This window comes from Lissotriton helveticus, chromosome 5_1, assembly GCF_964261635.1.
Source record: "Lissotriton helveticus chromosome 5_1, aLisHel1.1, whole genome shotgun sequence".
NCBI classification, from domain to species: Eukaryota; Metazoa; Chordata; class Amphibia; order Caudata; family Salamandridae; genus Lissotriton; species Lissotriton helveticus.
The window spans coordinates 496021378-496038153 of NC_136065.1; the positions used below are offsets into that span (position 1 = coordinate 496021378).

The 16776-nt window shown below is 43.1% G+C and overlaps 1 protein-coding gene across 2 annotated transcripts in view; it reads right to left on the reverse strand.

Annotated features, from left to right (window-relative positions):
- The window catches only part of VPS13D (vacuolar protein sorting 13 homolog D), a 2979414-nt gene that overhangs the window by 346032 nt on the left and 2616606 nt on the right, over positions 1–16776 (reverse strand). For both annotated transcript variants that reach the window (XM_078642819.1, XM_078642818.1), the window contains one exon: positions 606–754. In XM_078642819.1, coding sequence (XP_078498945.1) covers positions 606–754 — 149 coding nt within the window. The remainder of the gene's footprint in view (positions 1–605; positions 755–16776) is intronic.

Sequence of the window (16776 nt, forward strand, 5' to 3'; positions counted from 1 at the left end):
AACTATAGCAGTCACAGTCAGAAGTTAGCAAAGCTGAGGAGTCACTCATCAATGGGGCTACAAGCCTTTTCCCCAGTAAAAAAAACAATTGTGAGTTTTTACTGTTGGAACATGAAAAAGTACATGTTCCACTGCCTAATACACAGCACCCTGCCTTAGGGCTTGTTAGGCCTGCCTTAAGTGTGACTTACCTTTCATACACTAAAATACGGAAGATTGGACTTTACCATTGCTTTAAATGGCAAACGTCGAGTTAGCAGTTTAAAACTGCACTTACAGTCTGCAGTGGTAGACCGGAAGCCACGTTTTACCTTCGTCACACCCGGGGTGGCACAACCAGCGCTGCAATCCCTGGGGTGCCTTGCAGGCCCTGAGTACCTAGATACCATATACAAGGTACTTACAAACAAAGTTATCTTATGCCATTTGGGTATAAGCCAACCAAACATACACAGCTTAAGGGTCAGGGCACAGGCACTGAGGTCTGATTAGAAAGCCTCTGGGGACTTTCAGAGTCAAAGAACCAGCAGCAACGGTCCTAAACTTTTGGGGGTGACCATACAAAAAGAAGCATTTCCTTATACAAGATATATGCTTTGACTTACCTTGAGGTCTAAAGGTAATTTGTTTGAGGTAAATACGCTCAACCTAATTTGTGGTATGCTGATTTTCAGATTTTCAAAGTAGTATCTCTTCGGAGTCCCGACTTGCTCATTACATTTTTCATTTAGATTTTCATCCAACTTTTCAACCTCTGTCAAAAACAATACATTTACATCAGAAGGATACGATGACTCAAATATATTTAGAAAAACAGATTTTCAACGTTTAACTTTAAATGTATGCATTGAAGGACAAATTACTTACCGTTGGTGATGCCTCATCTGGTAGAGACATGATCTAGCCTCAGATTCCTTACCTGTGAAATTCCCAGGAGTCAGACTGGATTCAGAAGATTTTCCTTCGAACAATAGTAATGCGCACCGGTAAGGGACGTCTGCGCTGTTGTGATGTCCGCATCACCAATACACGCATCACCTCGGCGCACTGACGTTAGTTACTTTTTCTGACTTTCCACGCCAGAAGAGTGGAGCCAGGAAGTGTGCTGACATTGGTGTGTGTCTAACAACTAGGGCTTTGAAAGAGATCAGCCCTGACCCTAGAAACCTGTCTGCGGTGCAGGGAGGATGGGGGGTCGGTAATTAATCTGCAGATAGATCATGTCTACCAGATAAGACATTACCGAAGGTAAGTAACTTGTCCATCCATCTGATAAAGACATCTAGCCGCAGATTTGTTACCTTTGAATAGATACCCAAGCAATAGAATCCCAGCAGGAGGGCCTGTGGACAAGTTTAGACCAGGAAGTCTTCCGGACAGAGCAGCCAAAAAGGCTGTCCCTGCAGACTCGACTGTCCAAGCAGTGGTGCTTGGCAAACGTATACAGGGATGCCCATGTTGCTGCATAAAAAATGTCAAGGACTGGAGCTCCACGTTGCAACACAGTGGTAGCAACCTTATCTCTGGTAGAATGAGCCCTTAAGCCTTCAGGAGGCTGATTTTTAGCCATAGCGCAACAGATTTTGATGCAGAGGACAATCCATAGCAAGATAGTCCTTTTCTGCACCGAACAACCTTTCTTCATACCAACGTATCCCACGAACAGTTTGTTGTCCACCCAGAACTCTTTAGAGTGGTCAAGGTGGAACGACAATGCTCTTTTTAGATCTAGACAGTGGAGTTTCTCGTCTTCTTTAGAGGGGTGTGGAGGAGAGTAGAAAGCAGGCAAGGTGACAGACTGCTCCTCATGGAATGCTGTTACAACTTTCGGGAGGAAAGAAGCCTTATTGTGTAGCTCCAATTTGTTAGGGAATATTGTCAGGTAAGAAGGCTTGGATGAGAAAGCCTGCAGTTCGTCTCACCCTCCTGGCAGATGTGATTGTCACTAAAATGTCTGTTTTGCTGCTAAGCAGCCGGAGGAGGCAGTTGTGTAGATGTTCAAATGGAGCACACATCAGGAAGGTAAGAACCAAATTAAGGTCCCACTGAGGCATAATGAAAGGGGAAGGTGGGAACATATGTACAAGGCCTTTGAGGAATATATTTACAATAGGTGGTTTAACTAATGAGGGTTGGTCTGGCAGCCTCAGGAAGGCAGGAAGGGTCGAACGTTTTCCTTTGAGAGTACCCATTGCAGTGCCCTGCTGGGCAAGGGTCAAAATAAAAAGCAAAACTTGGGAAAGGGATGCAGAAAGAGGATCAATAGACCTTTCTGTACAATATTTTACAATTTTTTTCCACCAGCAGGCATACACAGTCTTAGTGGAGGGGCACCTGACTGCCAAAATAACACTGCAAACTTCGGGAGAAAGGTTGAATGCTGTCAACTACCACCACTCAATCACCATATCACAGGATTGATGCTCAACTGAAGATTGCTGTCATAGACTCTCCTTGCCCAGTCTGGAGCCACAAGGATGACTTGGACCCAGTTGCTCCTATCTTTTTTAGCACTCCGGACAGGAGTGGTAGGGGCGGAAAGGCATATAGGAGGCCTGAGCTCCACTCGGGACGAAAAGCATCTCCGAGCAAGAACTGCCTTTGAAACCCCAGTTAGCAAAACTGGTGACATTGCACATTCTTGGCAGAGGCAAACAGATCTAACCAAGGCTCGCCCTTGCGCCTCCTCCGGATGGAGATGCTATTTGTGATCCGCTAGGTATTGATGGGTGAGTTTGTCCATTCTGGCATTCAGAGAACCTGCCAGGAGTTGAACGACCAGGGATATTCCCTGCTGCTCCAGCCATGTCCAGAGACGATGTGACGTCTTGACAAAGGGTCCACGACCCCATCCCACCGCGTTTGTTGCAGTACCACATGGCGGTGGTGTTGTCTGTGAACACCTGCACTAGCCTTCCCTTGATGGAGAGCAGAAAGGTTCTCAATGCCAGACCGATTGCCAAGAGCTTCAGCAAGTTGATGTGGAGTAAGGATTCCGCCGGAGACCAGAGTCCTCTGATCTCCACGACTTTCAGATGGCCGCCCCATTCCAGGAGTGACACATTTATCACTACTGTGAGATCTGGTCGGGGAAGGGAGAGGGGTCTGCTTCTGACCCAATCGCATTTGGTTAGCCACCATTGCAGGTCCTGTGCAGTTCCCTCCGAGAACTGGACTAGAGACCTGTCGGTGATTCGGCGCTATATAAGCTGTAGTTAACAATAACAATAACAATAACAATAACCATGCCGGAGAGGTTCTGCGTATGCTGCGCCCACTGGAGCATCAAGTCCCACCGCAGAGCCTGCATATGCCATCTGGCATGTGTCACTAGCAGGATGTAGGAGGCCATGAGGTCCAGCAGCCTAACAGTCATTCTCACCGAAATACAGAATAGAGGCTCAAACATCGGTATCATATACTGAATATCCTGGACTCGCTGCTTGGGAGGACAAGCCGAAACCTGCACTGTGTCCAGTACAGCTCCGATGAAGGGGAGCGTCTGAGAGGTAGTCAAGTGTAACTTAGGCAAGTTAATAGTGAACCCCAGTGATTGCAGCAGGTTCGCCATAGTCTGGAGGTGGGAGATGACAGCCTAGGGCGAGTTTGCCTTCAACATACAGTCGAGATATGGGAAAACTGGCAACCCTGGCCAAGAGTCATTACTTCCTTCTGGAGCAAAATCAAATGATCTTCCATCTGCTCGTCATAGGATGGAGGTATGGAGGAAGGGGTGGTCTCGAAAGGGAGGGAGTAGCACCTTCAGACTATCTGGAAAACCCACCAGCATGATTTTACGGATTGCCAGTGGCGCAGGTGATGGCTGATCCTGCCACCAACTGGACGCCCATGATCTCAAAGGGTGAGACTTGGAGGCTGAAGCTGCTGGTGGGGTGGGTGGGGTTGCTTGATCGGACTCTGGCCATCCGACCCTCGTCGGAACGAAACGCATCCCCGGCCACGCAGGGGCTGTGGAACGTGCGCAGCTTGGTGGCTGGGATATGGTTGATGCGGCTGAAAACACCTTCCGTAGCTGTGAAAGTTCTGCCACTGGAAGGCCCAAGGACTTGGCCATAGCCCAGGAGTCTTTAAAGCACTCCAGCTCTGTGTCTGCCTTGTCTCCGAAGAGTCAGACGTGGACTCTAATAGCCACCATTGATGATATCGCTCTGCAAAGCGAGTCGGTTGGGTCTAAACCACACCAAAAAGCAAACTTTGCTGCATCTCTCCCATCTGAAACTGCTTGGGAAAGGACGGCCTGGGCCCCCTCTGGAACCTGTGGTAGCACTGGCACAACCGATTCCCACAGAGTGTGTGAATAACGGCCCAATAAGCATGCAGTGTTCACCGACTGCAGTGCAAAGGTGGTGGAAGAAAAAAATGTCTTACCCTAACTGGCCAATCTCTTGGATTCCCTGTCCGGGGGAGCAGAAGTGAACGCAGCACAGAGCATAGAGGCTTGGACTACCAAGCTCTCCAGAGTGGGGTGAGTAGTGAGGAAGTTTGGGTCACCTTTGCAGGGCAGTGTCAGCTGGCAATCATGCTATTCACAGGCTGTGTTGGGCTTGGACCATGTTCCCAGGAGAACATCAGTGAGGACCTCATTAAATGGAATAAAAGGTTCAGAGAAGGAAACTCCCAGCTGTAGCACATCTATCAAGATGTTAGTCTTGACCACCACTGTAGAAACCTGAAGGCCTTCTACTGACCTCTTAATAAATTATAAATGGGTTTTCAAAGTTACTTAAGTAAGAGCAACAGTGGTGATGGTGTAAAAACACTTATTTGGTGGAGCAAAAAGGTGTTTACGCATTTCAAACCCTGACACGTTTCAAGACCATCCTCTATCGTAAGCCAGTTGAGCAAAGCACCTGTGAATAGAGCAAAAGCAGCTGCCAACAGAACTTATAGAAAACCGGAGAAGAAATCCGCCCAAATGGGACGGTTCAAATTTGATTAGGCCTAAGTGACAAATTGCAGCAGCCTACAGGTGCTTTTTCAAAACCAGATTCATTGAGTGAAGATAGGAGATGGAGTTCGTGTTGTGTTCTGTTTCCTGAGGAGAACCCTCAGAAAAACGTATCAGGGTTTGAAACGCGTCAACAGCTTTTTTCTCTGCCAAATAGAAGTATTTTTTTACACCATCACCACTGTTGCTCTTACTTAAGTAACTTTGAAAAATCCCTTTATAATTTATTATGAGCTCAGTAGGGTTACTATTTGGCGATTACCCCTCTAAATATATGTGGAAAGGTCCCTCATATAGGTAATTTTCAGGGGAGTTAAGAATTTTTTAGTTAGAACAGAACCTGAGCGACAAATTATTTTTGTTGAAGAATTATTACTGTTTTTGTGGCATGTTGTATATGTTTTATTTGTATGTAATATAATCTGTTATGTGGCACACTTGTATTTTTGTAAATAAGTGATTCCTGTGTATGTACAAAAATAATCGATGAATTTCTAAAAATACATATTAAGCCTTTAAAAAGTATATAACATTTTTTTCAACCAACAAATAGATTTTTGAGAAACGTTACTATTGATCATACTAATTGGGTCGTGTGATCTTGGTTTAAATGATGGAATGAATGACAATCAGTATTGGCACCTCTTTTGATGTTCAGGTTTAGTAAATGGTGCACACTTATTTAAGTGAAGCATGATGTGCTAATCCATACAACACTTATGGCGATTTTAGTGGTCTTAGACAACCAAAGTAAGCTATTTAAATGGGAGCTGTGGAAAGCAGTCTTCAGGCTTATCTTGAGGAGTGTTAAGAAGCTTGTTTTACCAGTTCTAATCATGTAGTATAGGTTAAACAAAAAAAACAGAGTGTGTGTGTTTGTGTTACTATCCTTGTGGGGACTTGGGCATGATAACACACTCACGCTGTGGGTACTTGATTGCACTGTGGGGACCTGAACCCAGGTCCCCACAAGGCAATGTCTTCTAAATGATATAAAATGACTTCAGGAACATCTGTGTCAATTTTTACAACTTTTTAAAAAAATGCCTTGTGGGGACCTGTGTTTCATCAAGTGTGTTTATATTTTTGCTCAGCTCTGCCCCCGGAGACAGGTGGTGGTACTGTAGCCTTAAACACACTTTGCATTTAAACACACTTTGCTTATCAGAAACACATGCTAGCAGTAGAAAGGAGTGTCATTTCAAAGGGAAAGCTGCATAATCCAGTATTTATCCAAATATTTTTCATGCAAATTAATGTTTTCTCTATTCATTCAGATAAAACTGTATGTGCATGACGCTATTAAATTTAGACTTTTTGGTCTGTAAATAGTCAGTAGTTTTGTAAAAATTGCCAAACAGATAGCTTAGAATTCAAGAATATGTCACTATTGCTGTTTGATAGTGGTAAACGACAATTATAAAGAATTAAAGAATGATGGTGCACTGCACGGTGATAAAATGTAAGCTGATCTGATCGTTTTCATTGAAATATCTAAAAGTCATCAATGCAAATTGTTACATTTTAATGCTTGTACCATGATTTAATTGTTTTTGTGTTGCTTTGCCTTTGTTCACATAATAATATGCAGTATTGGATATGTTCTTTTAGATGAAGGCGCCACCTTAGGGTCATCAGGTTGGTGTTCTGCGTTTTCTATGAAACTTTGTAAATGTTAATATACAGTTGCTCTACCAGGCCATCATCTGTATAAGTCAGAGAAATATTACTGAATGTTGTGCTCAGTCGTTAACAAACGTCATATTCCCACATATTCGGCAGATATGTTTTTGTCTTGTGCCTAAGTTCTCTTACCAATCAATTTGGCTGCATACAGAAATAGCCAGCACACCTTTTAAGTAACTTATTTGCTGCGGTGTAATATTACAGCTTCTTCTGAAACCCTCTCTCTGTTGTTGGTTTTCTCCTCCAAATAGTCCTCTTTGCCAAATACATCTGTGTATCTATGTTCTCAAAGAAATCCTTCTAACTGCACGTATGCCAATAATATTGGCTTTGTCAATCCTTTTTTTTAACTTTTAACAATAGTCCATATAAAGGTCATTTTGCATCATGGATCTAATGAGTGCTAACATTCAGTTTGGCAACCGAGCTCCTTGTTTAGCTCTTTTAATGATTTGCAACAGGTTGAAAGTAATTTAGTTTGCGTGCATGTGAATTAATTTATGGTGCAGAATATAAATGAGCAACGCCACCCATTTTTCAACAAACTTTAGTAACATCAACAATATTGCCAGAGAAAAAAAATGGATTCTGCAAATTGCATAGACGCACACGATTTAAAAAAAACAAAAGCCAAGAAGTTAAAGCATGCTAGGAAAAGCATATTAAACTTCAGAGTTGCACTCCGTCATATAATACATTATCTTCTGCCCATTTGAAAGGAAATACAATTCCATATTTGATATTTAAGGAAATCAACTTTTACTTGAAAACCCAACCTATCTTTTAGCACTACTGACAGAAAGGAAACCCGAGCAGAGTACAAAGCAGGCTCTCGGTATGGCCACTCGCAGATGCTCAATCATGCATCACAAAAAGTCATAAAGCATAAAACGAGATGTGGAGCATAAAATCCCCCTGAATGGAGAGGGAGAGGTGCTGCAAAAGCATGCTCCTTGAAATGTATCTTACAGAGCAGCAGCACTGGATGTGACTGACTTTATATCCTGATAGCAGCTGTGCCTGAGGCACACCAAACAGACACTCTGGTGATCACAGCCTCGAGATCAGTGCAATGTCATGAACAAATAGAGAACATTTAAATATATAATTTGAGAGTCCCCTTCAAAATTCAATGTGTATATGTACATCAAGTTGCTGTTAAATATCTTATTGGAAATAAAAACATCTGTCTAGGACACAGGTGTTTCAGAATTTGCAAACTGTGAATAGTAGATATGAAACACTTTGACAGACTGAGTGGTGGATGGTGTTTACTTTATTTTTTTATGATTTAAAAGGTAATTCCCCAGCTTAATGCAGAATAGAACTGTGGGGAAACAATTGCATTACTACAGACGTTCCTTTCATTTGGGAAAATGTGCCAACAAAAGGGTGGAGGGAGAAAAACCTGTGACATACAAAAACAAATAAGTAGGAGGAGAGTACACGAACGCAACAAAAAGGGAATCATAGAAACCCTCCCTCACTAAACTGTGGTATTATGCATAGGCGGATTCTGCCTCTGCTTGATCAGATTTCTTGATTCACGAGGGTTCCTTTTGGAGCTCTTCGGTGAGTTTTTTTATCCTAGAAGCCAATTTCCACTTATATTAGAGAACACCTGTTTCTCTTCTTGCAACGCATGTATTTCTTCCTTTTTTCTCCTGGTAGTGAAAGAAGATCTAAGGAATCCTAAATTGAAAACATGTAGGGGCTAGCAAATATTCTACTATTTTTGTTTCCCTCACTCTCACATGACTGAAAGGGCTAAAATGATTGTTTCATAACTCTCCGGAGTGTCATCAACATGTTTTTCTCTTCTTCGTGCCCTCACAGATCATGACTCATGAAAAATCTTCAGGAAAAGTCCCAATATGCCTTTTCCCCTAGCCACTGCACCCTAGGTTGCATCTTGAATGTTGGGTGAGGGTAGTCAAAATCTCTTGAGGTACATATGATATACCTCAGAGGGAAACATCCCTTCTACTCTGGCTGTTTAAAAGAGCCCTAACGGTGTCTTAGTGAGTGGTGCTAGTTTATATTCACACACCTCACCACTTTTAGATGGGGTTAGCCTTACATCTCCTAGGACCACTGATTTCTACCCTGATCCAGTCCTGTTCTTTGCCCACAATAGGTAGATTGTGAATAATTTTGGAGAACGGACAGCTATAATCTTATGTTATGTTGCGTTGATTTGTACAGCGCAATAATCACCTGCAAGGCATCCAGTCCTTGAGAATACATCTGGTCCCAGCAGAGTTATTTGAAGAGCCAGGTCTTCAGCTTCTTGCAAAACTCATGAAGTGAGGAGGAGGCTCTGATGTGTTGTAGAAAGTTGTTCCATGCTTTGGGTGCAATGTAGGGGAACAAGCAACCTTCTGATCTGCTTTTGTGGATACAGGGGTTGTGTATACGTGAGAGTGAGTCTGAGCATAGGTGTGGTAGGGTGGTGAAAGTGTTTGCAGTTGAGGTATGTTGGTCCTGTGTTGTGCAGAACTTTGTGAGTGTGTGTAAGGAGTTTGAATTGGCTGTGTGTGTGGATGGGCAGCTATTGGAGCTCTGTGAGGTAAGATGTGAGTGCTGTGAGGTAAGATGTGAGTGCTGTGAGGTGAGATGTGAGTGCGGTGAAGGAGGTTGACTATGCGCTTAGCGGCAGAGTTCTGTATGGTCTGAAGTCTGTGTAGGAGTTGCTTGTCGATTCAGGCATAGAGTGCATTGATATAGGCTAGACTTCTTGTGAGGAGTGCTTACATGACGAGTACTTTGGTGCATGTGAAGATTTTTTGTAGCATATTTTGGATGTGAAAGCAGGCAGTACTCAATGAGTTTGCTTGTGCCATGGTCTTGAGTTTGTCACCCAGGATGATCCCCACATTTCTGGCATGGTTGTTGGGTGTTAGTTTTGGCCCTGTCAGCCACCAGGTGTGGTCCCATGGGGAGGTCTTCTTTCCAAGCACCAGTACTTCTGTCTACTCGGCGCTGATCTTTAGACATTTGGTTCTCATCCATTCATCTACCAAAGTTGTGAAGTTGGTTCTGGTGGAGGTTGTTGTGTCCTTCAGGGAAAGGATGGGTTGGGTGTCATTGGCATAGGAGAGGATGGTGAGGCCCTGGTCTCAGATGATGTTGGTAAGTGATGTCATGTAGATATTAAAAGGGTTGGACTGAGAGATGAAACCTTGGGTACTCAGCAGATCAGGTTTGTGGTCTCTGAAGTGAAGGGAGTCTAACTTATGAGGTTATTTCCATGAGGAAGGAGCAGGTCCAGCTGAGTGTAGGTCCTTGGATTCTGATCTCTTGTTGTCTTCTGATGATTGTGTTGTGGGAGACCGTGCCATATGCCGAAATGCCGCAGAGAGGTAAAGGAGTGTGAGGGCTGCTGTTTCTCCTCGGTCCATGATGATCCATATGACATTGGTGGATGCAATGAGGGCTGTTTTGATGCTGTGTTTTTTCTGAAACCTGATTGAGTGTTGCTCAGTAGGTTTTATAGTTTGAGGTGGCTTGTGAGTTGCATTTTGATGGCCTTCTGGATCACTTTGGCTGGGTAGGGCAGCAGGGAGATTGGGTGGAATGTGCTTAGTTGGTTTGGGTCCGTTGATGGCGTCTTGAGAAGGGCATTGACTTCTGGATGCTTCAAGTCACGTGGTGGTTGTGATGGAGGTGTCGATGAGTGAGGGCAGTGCTGATTGGCAGTGCTCTAAGGTTGTAGATGGAGTGGGGGCATGGATTTGTTGGGGCCCTGAGTGGCTGGTCAGCATGATTGTTGCTGTATCTTCTCTCGTGAGAGTTTTCCATTTGTTCAGGTGGCCGTTTTGGAAAGTGATGGGCAGGCTGGGAATGAGATCTCTGGGGTATGGCTTGTGTGTGAAGTTGTTGGAGGTGTTTCCGATTTTACAATGAAATATGTTTGACAGTTCGTCGCAGAGATTTTGAGAGGGGTGATGCTGTTGGCAGAGGCAGAGGGTGTGTTGAATTCCTTGATGACCGAGAAGATCTCTTTGGAGCTGTTAGAGCGCCCTTCGATGCATTCTGCTAGTGCTTGTTTATTTGTCCCTCTCATTGCTGGGAGTAGTGTCAGAGTGTGGCCTTCCAGGTGGCTCTAGTGGTGATCCTTTCTAGCTAGGAGAGTAGGTGGAAGTTGCTCAGTTAGTTTGGGTCGGTTGATGGCTCCTTGAGATGGGTTTTGACTGCTTCCAGTCATGTGGTGAATGTGATGGAGGTGATGATCTGAGTGAGGGCAGTGCTGTTTGCAGTGCTCTAGGTTTGTAGATGCAGGGGGGACATGGATTTGTTGGGACCCCCCGGTGTGGATGGTCCGCATGATCACTGCAGTATCTTCTCTGGTGAGGGGTTTCAATTTGTTCAGGTGGCCGCTTAGTGTGTGAAGCTGTTGTATGTGTTAGCGAAGAGTTTTTTTTCCCTATTACAGTGTGTTATTAGGAGCTTAGCAGCACAGGAGGCGGGGTATTGAAGCAAGTGTGGCCATTAGATCTGCTATTATTCAAATGATGGGGAAACAGGAGGATTGGATAGGGACAGTAGGCCTACTGTTTACATAATAAAACATCAACATTGTTTTTGGATTTAAACTATAGTGTGTACCTCCACATTTACCCTCACTTAACTTCTTTGTATTGTGAATTTGGTTGTTCGCCCATGCTGTACCCTATATGTCTTACTAACGATTAATTCATGGTAGTTGTGACCTCTTCTGATAGTAGCGCAAAAATCATGAAAATTCCTTTAATGGAATGTGAGACTCACACTCTGGACTACCACCAGAAATGCTAATCTGTCTTACAGTCTTCATGTGAATGTGGTTTGTTGAGTTTCATCTTGAATAATAAGTCACCACTCAACCGTAGTTCTTTCAAAAGCCATGTATTATTTTGTGTTGAATGATGGGATTATAAAAGTAGTCTGACTGCGTGACTTGTGAGTTTTTAAATGGTACTTACTGTTGGTCCTGGGATTATCCTATTGAAGAGACCTGTATTTTGACAATTAACTTCCAGCATAGGAAAGGACAGTTGTAAAAGGCAGAACACATGAACAGCTGAGCCATTCTTTACCTGTTCGCAGACTGTGAATGTGTGGCACAAACCTTACGTATTTGTGCTGGCAGTGACACAGGCTTCTCCAATATGTACAGTGACTGTCATTCACGCTGCACAAGTCCTTCAAGGAGGTTATGACATGGTCTTTTATTTCTCCTTGAAGCTTCCTTCCTAGTGCCATCATTCAAGGACCGACTGTGGCCCATGGAAGAATTCCCACTACCCTCTAAAACGTCATTCTGTGTGTCATGCAAAGGTGGCTTTTGCATTAGGCTTTTTTAGATCTAGCTTGACCATGCAGCTCTCTGTAAGCCCTATTTGTTACCAGCTATTTCAACTATACATATTGCGGGATTTGGCTCTACCCCGAGGAGTGTTAGTCTCCTACCTCATACTATTCGCTACTTGTTATAGTATTCCACCTTCCAGCAAATGCTTCCATTATAATACACCATGGACTATTTTAAATTCTAAAAGTACTGAAGTATTACACTGTTTGTCACATTCAGTTCTTTATCTGCTGTGTGCACACTGTGCAAAAAGGAATAATTTTTGCTAGTTTTTCCATGCAGTGGCAAAACTAGTAGGGTAGCTTAACTGTAGTACTCAGTATTTGTCCATGCAACATGTGCATAAAACATTTGAATGCCCGTGCTAACATTTACTGCTACCGTAAAGCCAGACCTATTGGCTCTACCAGTATTTGTTTCTCTTGGCACAGCGGCAAGTGGTGTGATAAGTGACCAAATCTTAAAAGGTATGTGGAAGTTTTAAATCAACCATAATGTTCTCAACCTTTAGTTTTATTGTTGTGCCTGCTTGAACAGTAGTTTGTGTTACGATGGATTCTGTAGCCTAAAAAAAACTCATAGAATAAGTATAGTTGGAAATTTGCCACAGGACGAGTAGATAGACTCAAACTGTGATACCTCTTTTAAAATATTAGCACCAATAGCTAGTATCAGAAAGATGTGTAGTAATTTCTGAATGTTGTCCTAATGCTGTCTGTTAATATTGGCCATTAAAAGAGTGCCCAAATGAATTTTTGTGCTATTGCTAAAGTTAATAACAAAAATCTGAACTTGTTCAGAGATTGGATCAAAGTTAATGTAGCCATTTTAATTTGAAAAGTTATTTTAACTTAGACTGTATGTCAAATGGGTTAGGGTGTTGCGTGAGACATGAGGGTTTGAATGTGATATATTATCCCATGCCCTATCTCTCCAAAACCCCTGCGGCTTGCCTTATATTTCAGTGCCCCCTGACTTGAGACACTTTAGAGTAAAGACTTATTGATCCTTTATTACCATTTGTTATTTTTTCTAATTGCAATGTGTACTTTGTTCCAGAAGCAAACGGTGTATTGAATACACACTGAAAGCTTGTGAGAGAGACAGGTCAGCGGGTTAAGTATTCACTCCTGTCACCCTATTGGAACTTACTACATGCCTTTGTTGAAACCTTTGGCAGGACAGTGCGGGCTTTCTTCCTTTTCGAGGTGGCTTAAATAAGCTGCATTGAGATAAGCAGCCATGCAGCGCTATAACACAGCAAAATCTCGCAGCACACTGCACCTAAAAACTGTGGGCAGTTTACATATCAATAAATACTTTCTTTCAGTGTATGTACTGATGAGGGGCTAAAGTTATAATTTCGGTCATATTCAATGCAGCTTCACATTTCTTAAAATAATATTTTCGACATGTCAGGAAATGCTCTAGGAAGAAGGTTAATGAAAGGTGAATAGCTGAAGCAGGATGCACCATAGTATACGCATACATATTTTCCAGCTAATGGATATTTCTAAAACTACAACTATTCCTGCTGTCGATCGCCGAGTCTTTTCTGATATGTGCCGACATTCAAATTACTTGGTTCCCTCGATTCTTGTTAAAAAGATCCTAGAGACTCTGGCCAGTGTTCCTGTGCAAAGAGAAAGAAAGGGCGTCAGGGCGTTTCCATGGTCAGCCAAAGATGTGCAAATGCGCACATCTACATAACAAAGGACCAAGTAGCCAACGTTGCTGAAAGCACCTCCAGGCCGTGACTGTCAGACATTGGGGGATGGGGCCTCCTGCAACATAATACACACCTGAGCAGACAGAGCACGAGGCCGGGAGCAAGGAGAAGTAGGTGCAATCGCTTGAAAGGCTGAAATCTGGACAAGGCGCTTTTGAAGAAGGTGCTAACAGCAAAAACTTTGGAAGTATCGTTTTCAAATAAAGTAAATGCTGAGCAGCATTATACCTTTAAAGGCTAGAGCAGCCGGCATTGGAATTGGAAATGGTTTAAGTCCTGGCATTTTCTCAACCGCCTGTGATTATGGACAAATTACTTAATCTGTCTGTGCCTTAGAAAAAAATCATACAAGCGCTGTAATGTCCTTGGATTAATCAAGGTCATGCTACATTAACAAAATCGTCAGTATCTAAGGCACCCTCACGGTTTAATAAGAGCTATACACCCAGTACAAGTGCATTTGTTGAGCAGAACAGCGACTTCACCTGCAAGCACGCACAAAATTAAACACCAATGCTTCTTTCATTTTCACAAGAAAAATCCCTTTAAATTCATATTGTAGCTTCTATGCATTATTTTTCTTTGAACATTTCGAAATCATAACAACCTTCTCCTTTTTCGGTATTTTTGAGGAGGGATGCGTTTCTGAAATTAATCAATATCCTCTACTATTTTAAACCTCTCTATTTTAAACAAGCTTTGGTAAATGCATTAGGTTTTGCCTATGTGATTGCTAATAGGTTTTTTTGGAGGGTATATTTTAGCTTGGTGAGCAGCTGTGCCATATAAATTACTGAAACTTCGTAAAAGTTATGACTTCTTTATTGAGAAAGGCAGTATGATCGGTAACAGCCTTTTCCACACAATTATGGACTTGCCACATTTATCATATGATCCATGATCAGAAGCATAATCTGCAGATAAAAAAAAATACGGTTTCTAGCTCAAACGGTTCAAAAGTTCCCGAAAATTCAGTGACGTGGGTATTGGAAATACAGTTAAAACAAAAGAGGTGGCGAGTAGACTTCAGTGCAGACGGCTTAGTACTATGAGGTATATGAATGGTGAAATTAGTACAATTAAATGTGATATAATAAAACTGGTGATATATGTTGCCTAGATATGACAGAACTGCGGTTTGTAATGTTAATAGAATTTATAGTGTGCATTGCTGCCTTGGACATGGCCTCCCAGTGTGGAAAAGCTTGACAATAATGCGTATCTGTACACAAGCTCAAGCTTGGTATGAAGCACAATGGAAAACCAAATAATTCTTTTTAGGCCGAGAACACATTTGTTCATGGGAGGTAGACTATGCCACACTTTCAGTAGTGCCAGAAGTAAAATATATAAATGCAGAGGACTTATCACCTCTAAGCTTCCTGGCCAAGGGACCAAAGGATCAAAGTATCATAGGATCAGCCTGTAAGAAGAAGAGCTGAGTGTGGAGGGCGTAGTGTTCCTCTGTGTAGAGCAAAGCCCAGCCTCTACCACGGAGATGGCCCAGCTAGGACTGGGTGCGGTTTGTGGGATGGCCAGGTGAGCTCCGCTCAGTCTCAGTTCACCCATTATGCTAGCTGGTTGGCCCACTTGTTCTCCACTGTTTTTCTGTTCACCTCCTCAGCTGGTCAGTCTCAGTTTCTTTTCATTGTATTTTTTTTTGTGCTGCTGCATCAGTTGTTGACCTTTACAGAGACATTTACAGAGCCCAGAGGAGCTCTACAAGGGCATGCCAGCAGCCACTAAACTTCACCATCGGATCATAACATCATAGCTACTTGCCACCCCCCCAGCAGTGCCTTGCATTCCCCGCAGTACCACAGCATTTTCCACATTGGATTTACTGCTGAACCTGGTGCCACTGCAAAAAAGTCACTGGAGTCATTGGAGAGTGCTGAGGGCTGGTTGGAGCATGGCATTTTTGTTTTCAAGCCACAAACGAATATAATTAGCTGGTAATTCCCTCAAAGTGCTTACGCTCAGGGCGATCAATTGCCTCTTTAGGATCACCCGCTGGATCGCCAGGGTCCAGACTAGGGCCAGGTACTCGCATCTCTGATCACTCTAGTCCTCTCAAGTTACTAAAAACCATCAAGCAAAGGAAACCCTGGGGTCACTTGTTACATCTGAAATCCCATCCCGCGGTGATGTCGATGTTCTCGAAGGGCGCAAAGGGCACAGTGGTACAGGATAAGGTCCCAGGACTGGGATTGGTCTCCAAGTTAGTTTGTGTGGACGAGGTGGGTTTCTGCCCCGGTCTTTGAGCTGACTGCTCCACATTTCCCCAAGTTTTTTAATCAAAATATTGGGGGCGTAACCCCAATACCTTAATTAATACAGGCCATTGATGAGTGCTCTCTACTATTTGTGGCAGCAGACACAGAGATGGAAATGGACATGCCCGTGGAAAATGTTGAGATTCAATTGGAAATAAATTCTGTTGAAAAGTCGCTGGTATTAACTGTTGATAAATGTATTCCTCTGAGCTACGCTGTGCAATCTCCTGGTCATCTTTCCCTTAAAATGTCCCCCCACATGCCACAAACTCTAGACTGCAGCCTTGAACCTGGGGACTTGGAGAATTATACAATGCTGGACATTGCCATACTGATGGGGGAAAAAAGTATGGAGGCAAACTTGAAAATGCCAGTCGCTAGGGAGCTGGTACAGACTGTCATCGGATGCTCATGCTAGTTGCTCCCATATGCAAACTCTGTACAGTAGCACCTCCTCCAGTGTATCACATGTGCATTCATCAGATTTGACAAATCTGGAGGCGTCATAGGTATCGCCAGATAAAGGGGTACATGAATTTATTCAAATATTAAACGTAGTAGATAATTGATTGGGGGAGGGGTGTTCTTGAGATATTTTATGTTTTAGAGAGGATTCTCTCATCTATGTTATCCTTGTTGGAGGAATCCACCACTAATTCTGATCATATACTGGATGTCCTTTCACCAATTTTAATGGGGGTTCAGAAGCTCAATTCTGTCAATCCTAGTATAAGTAAGGAAGAAAAAGGCATGGAAATTAAAT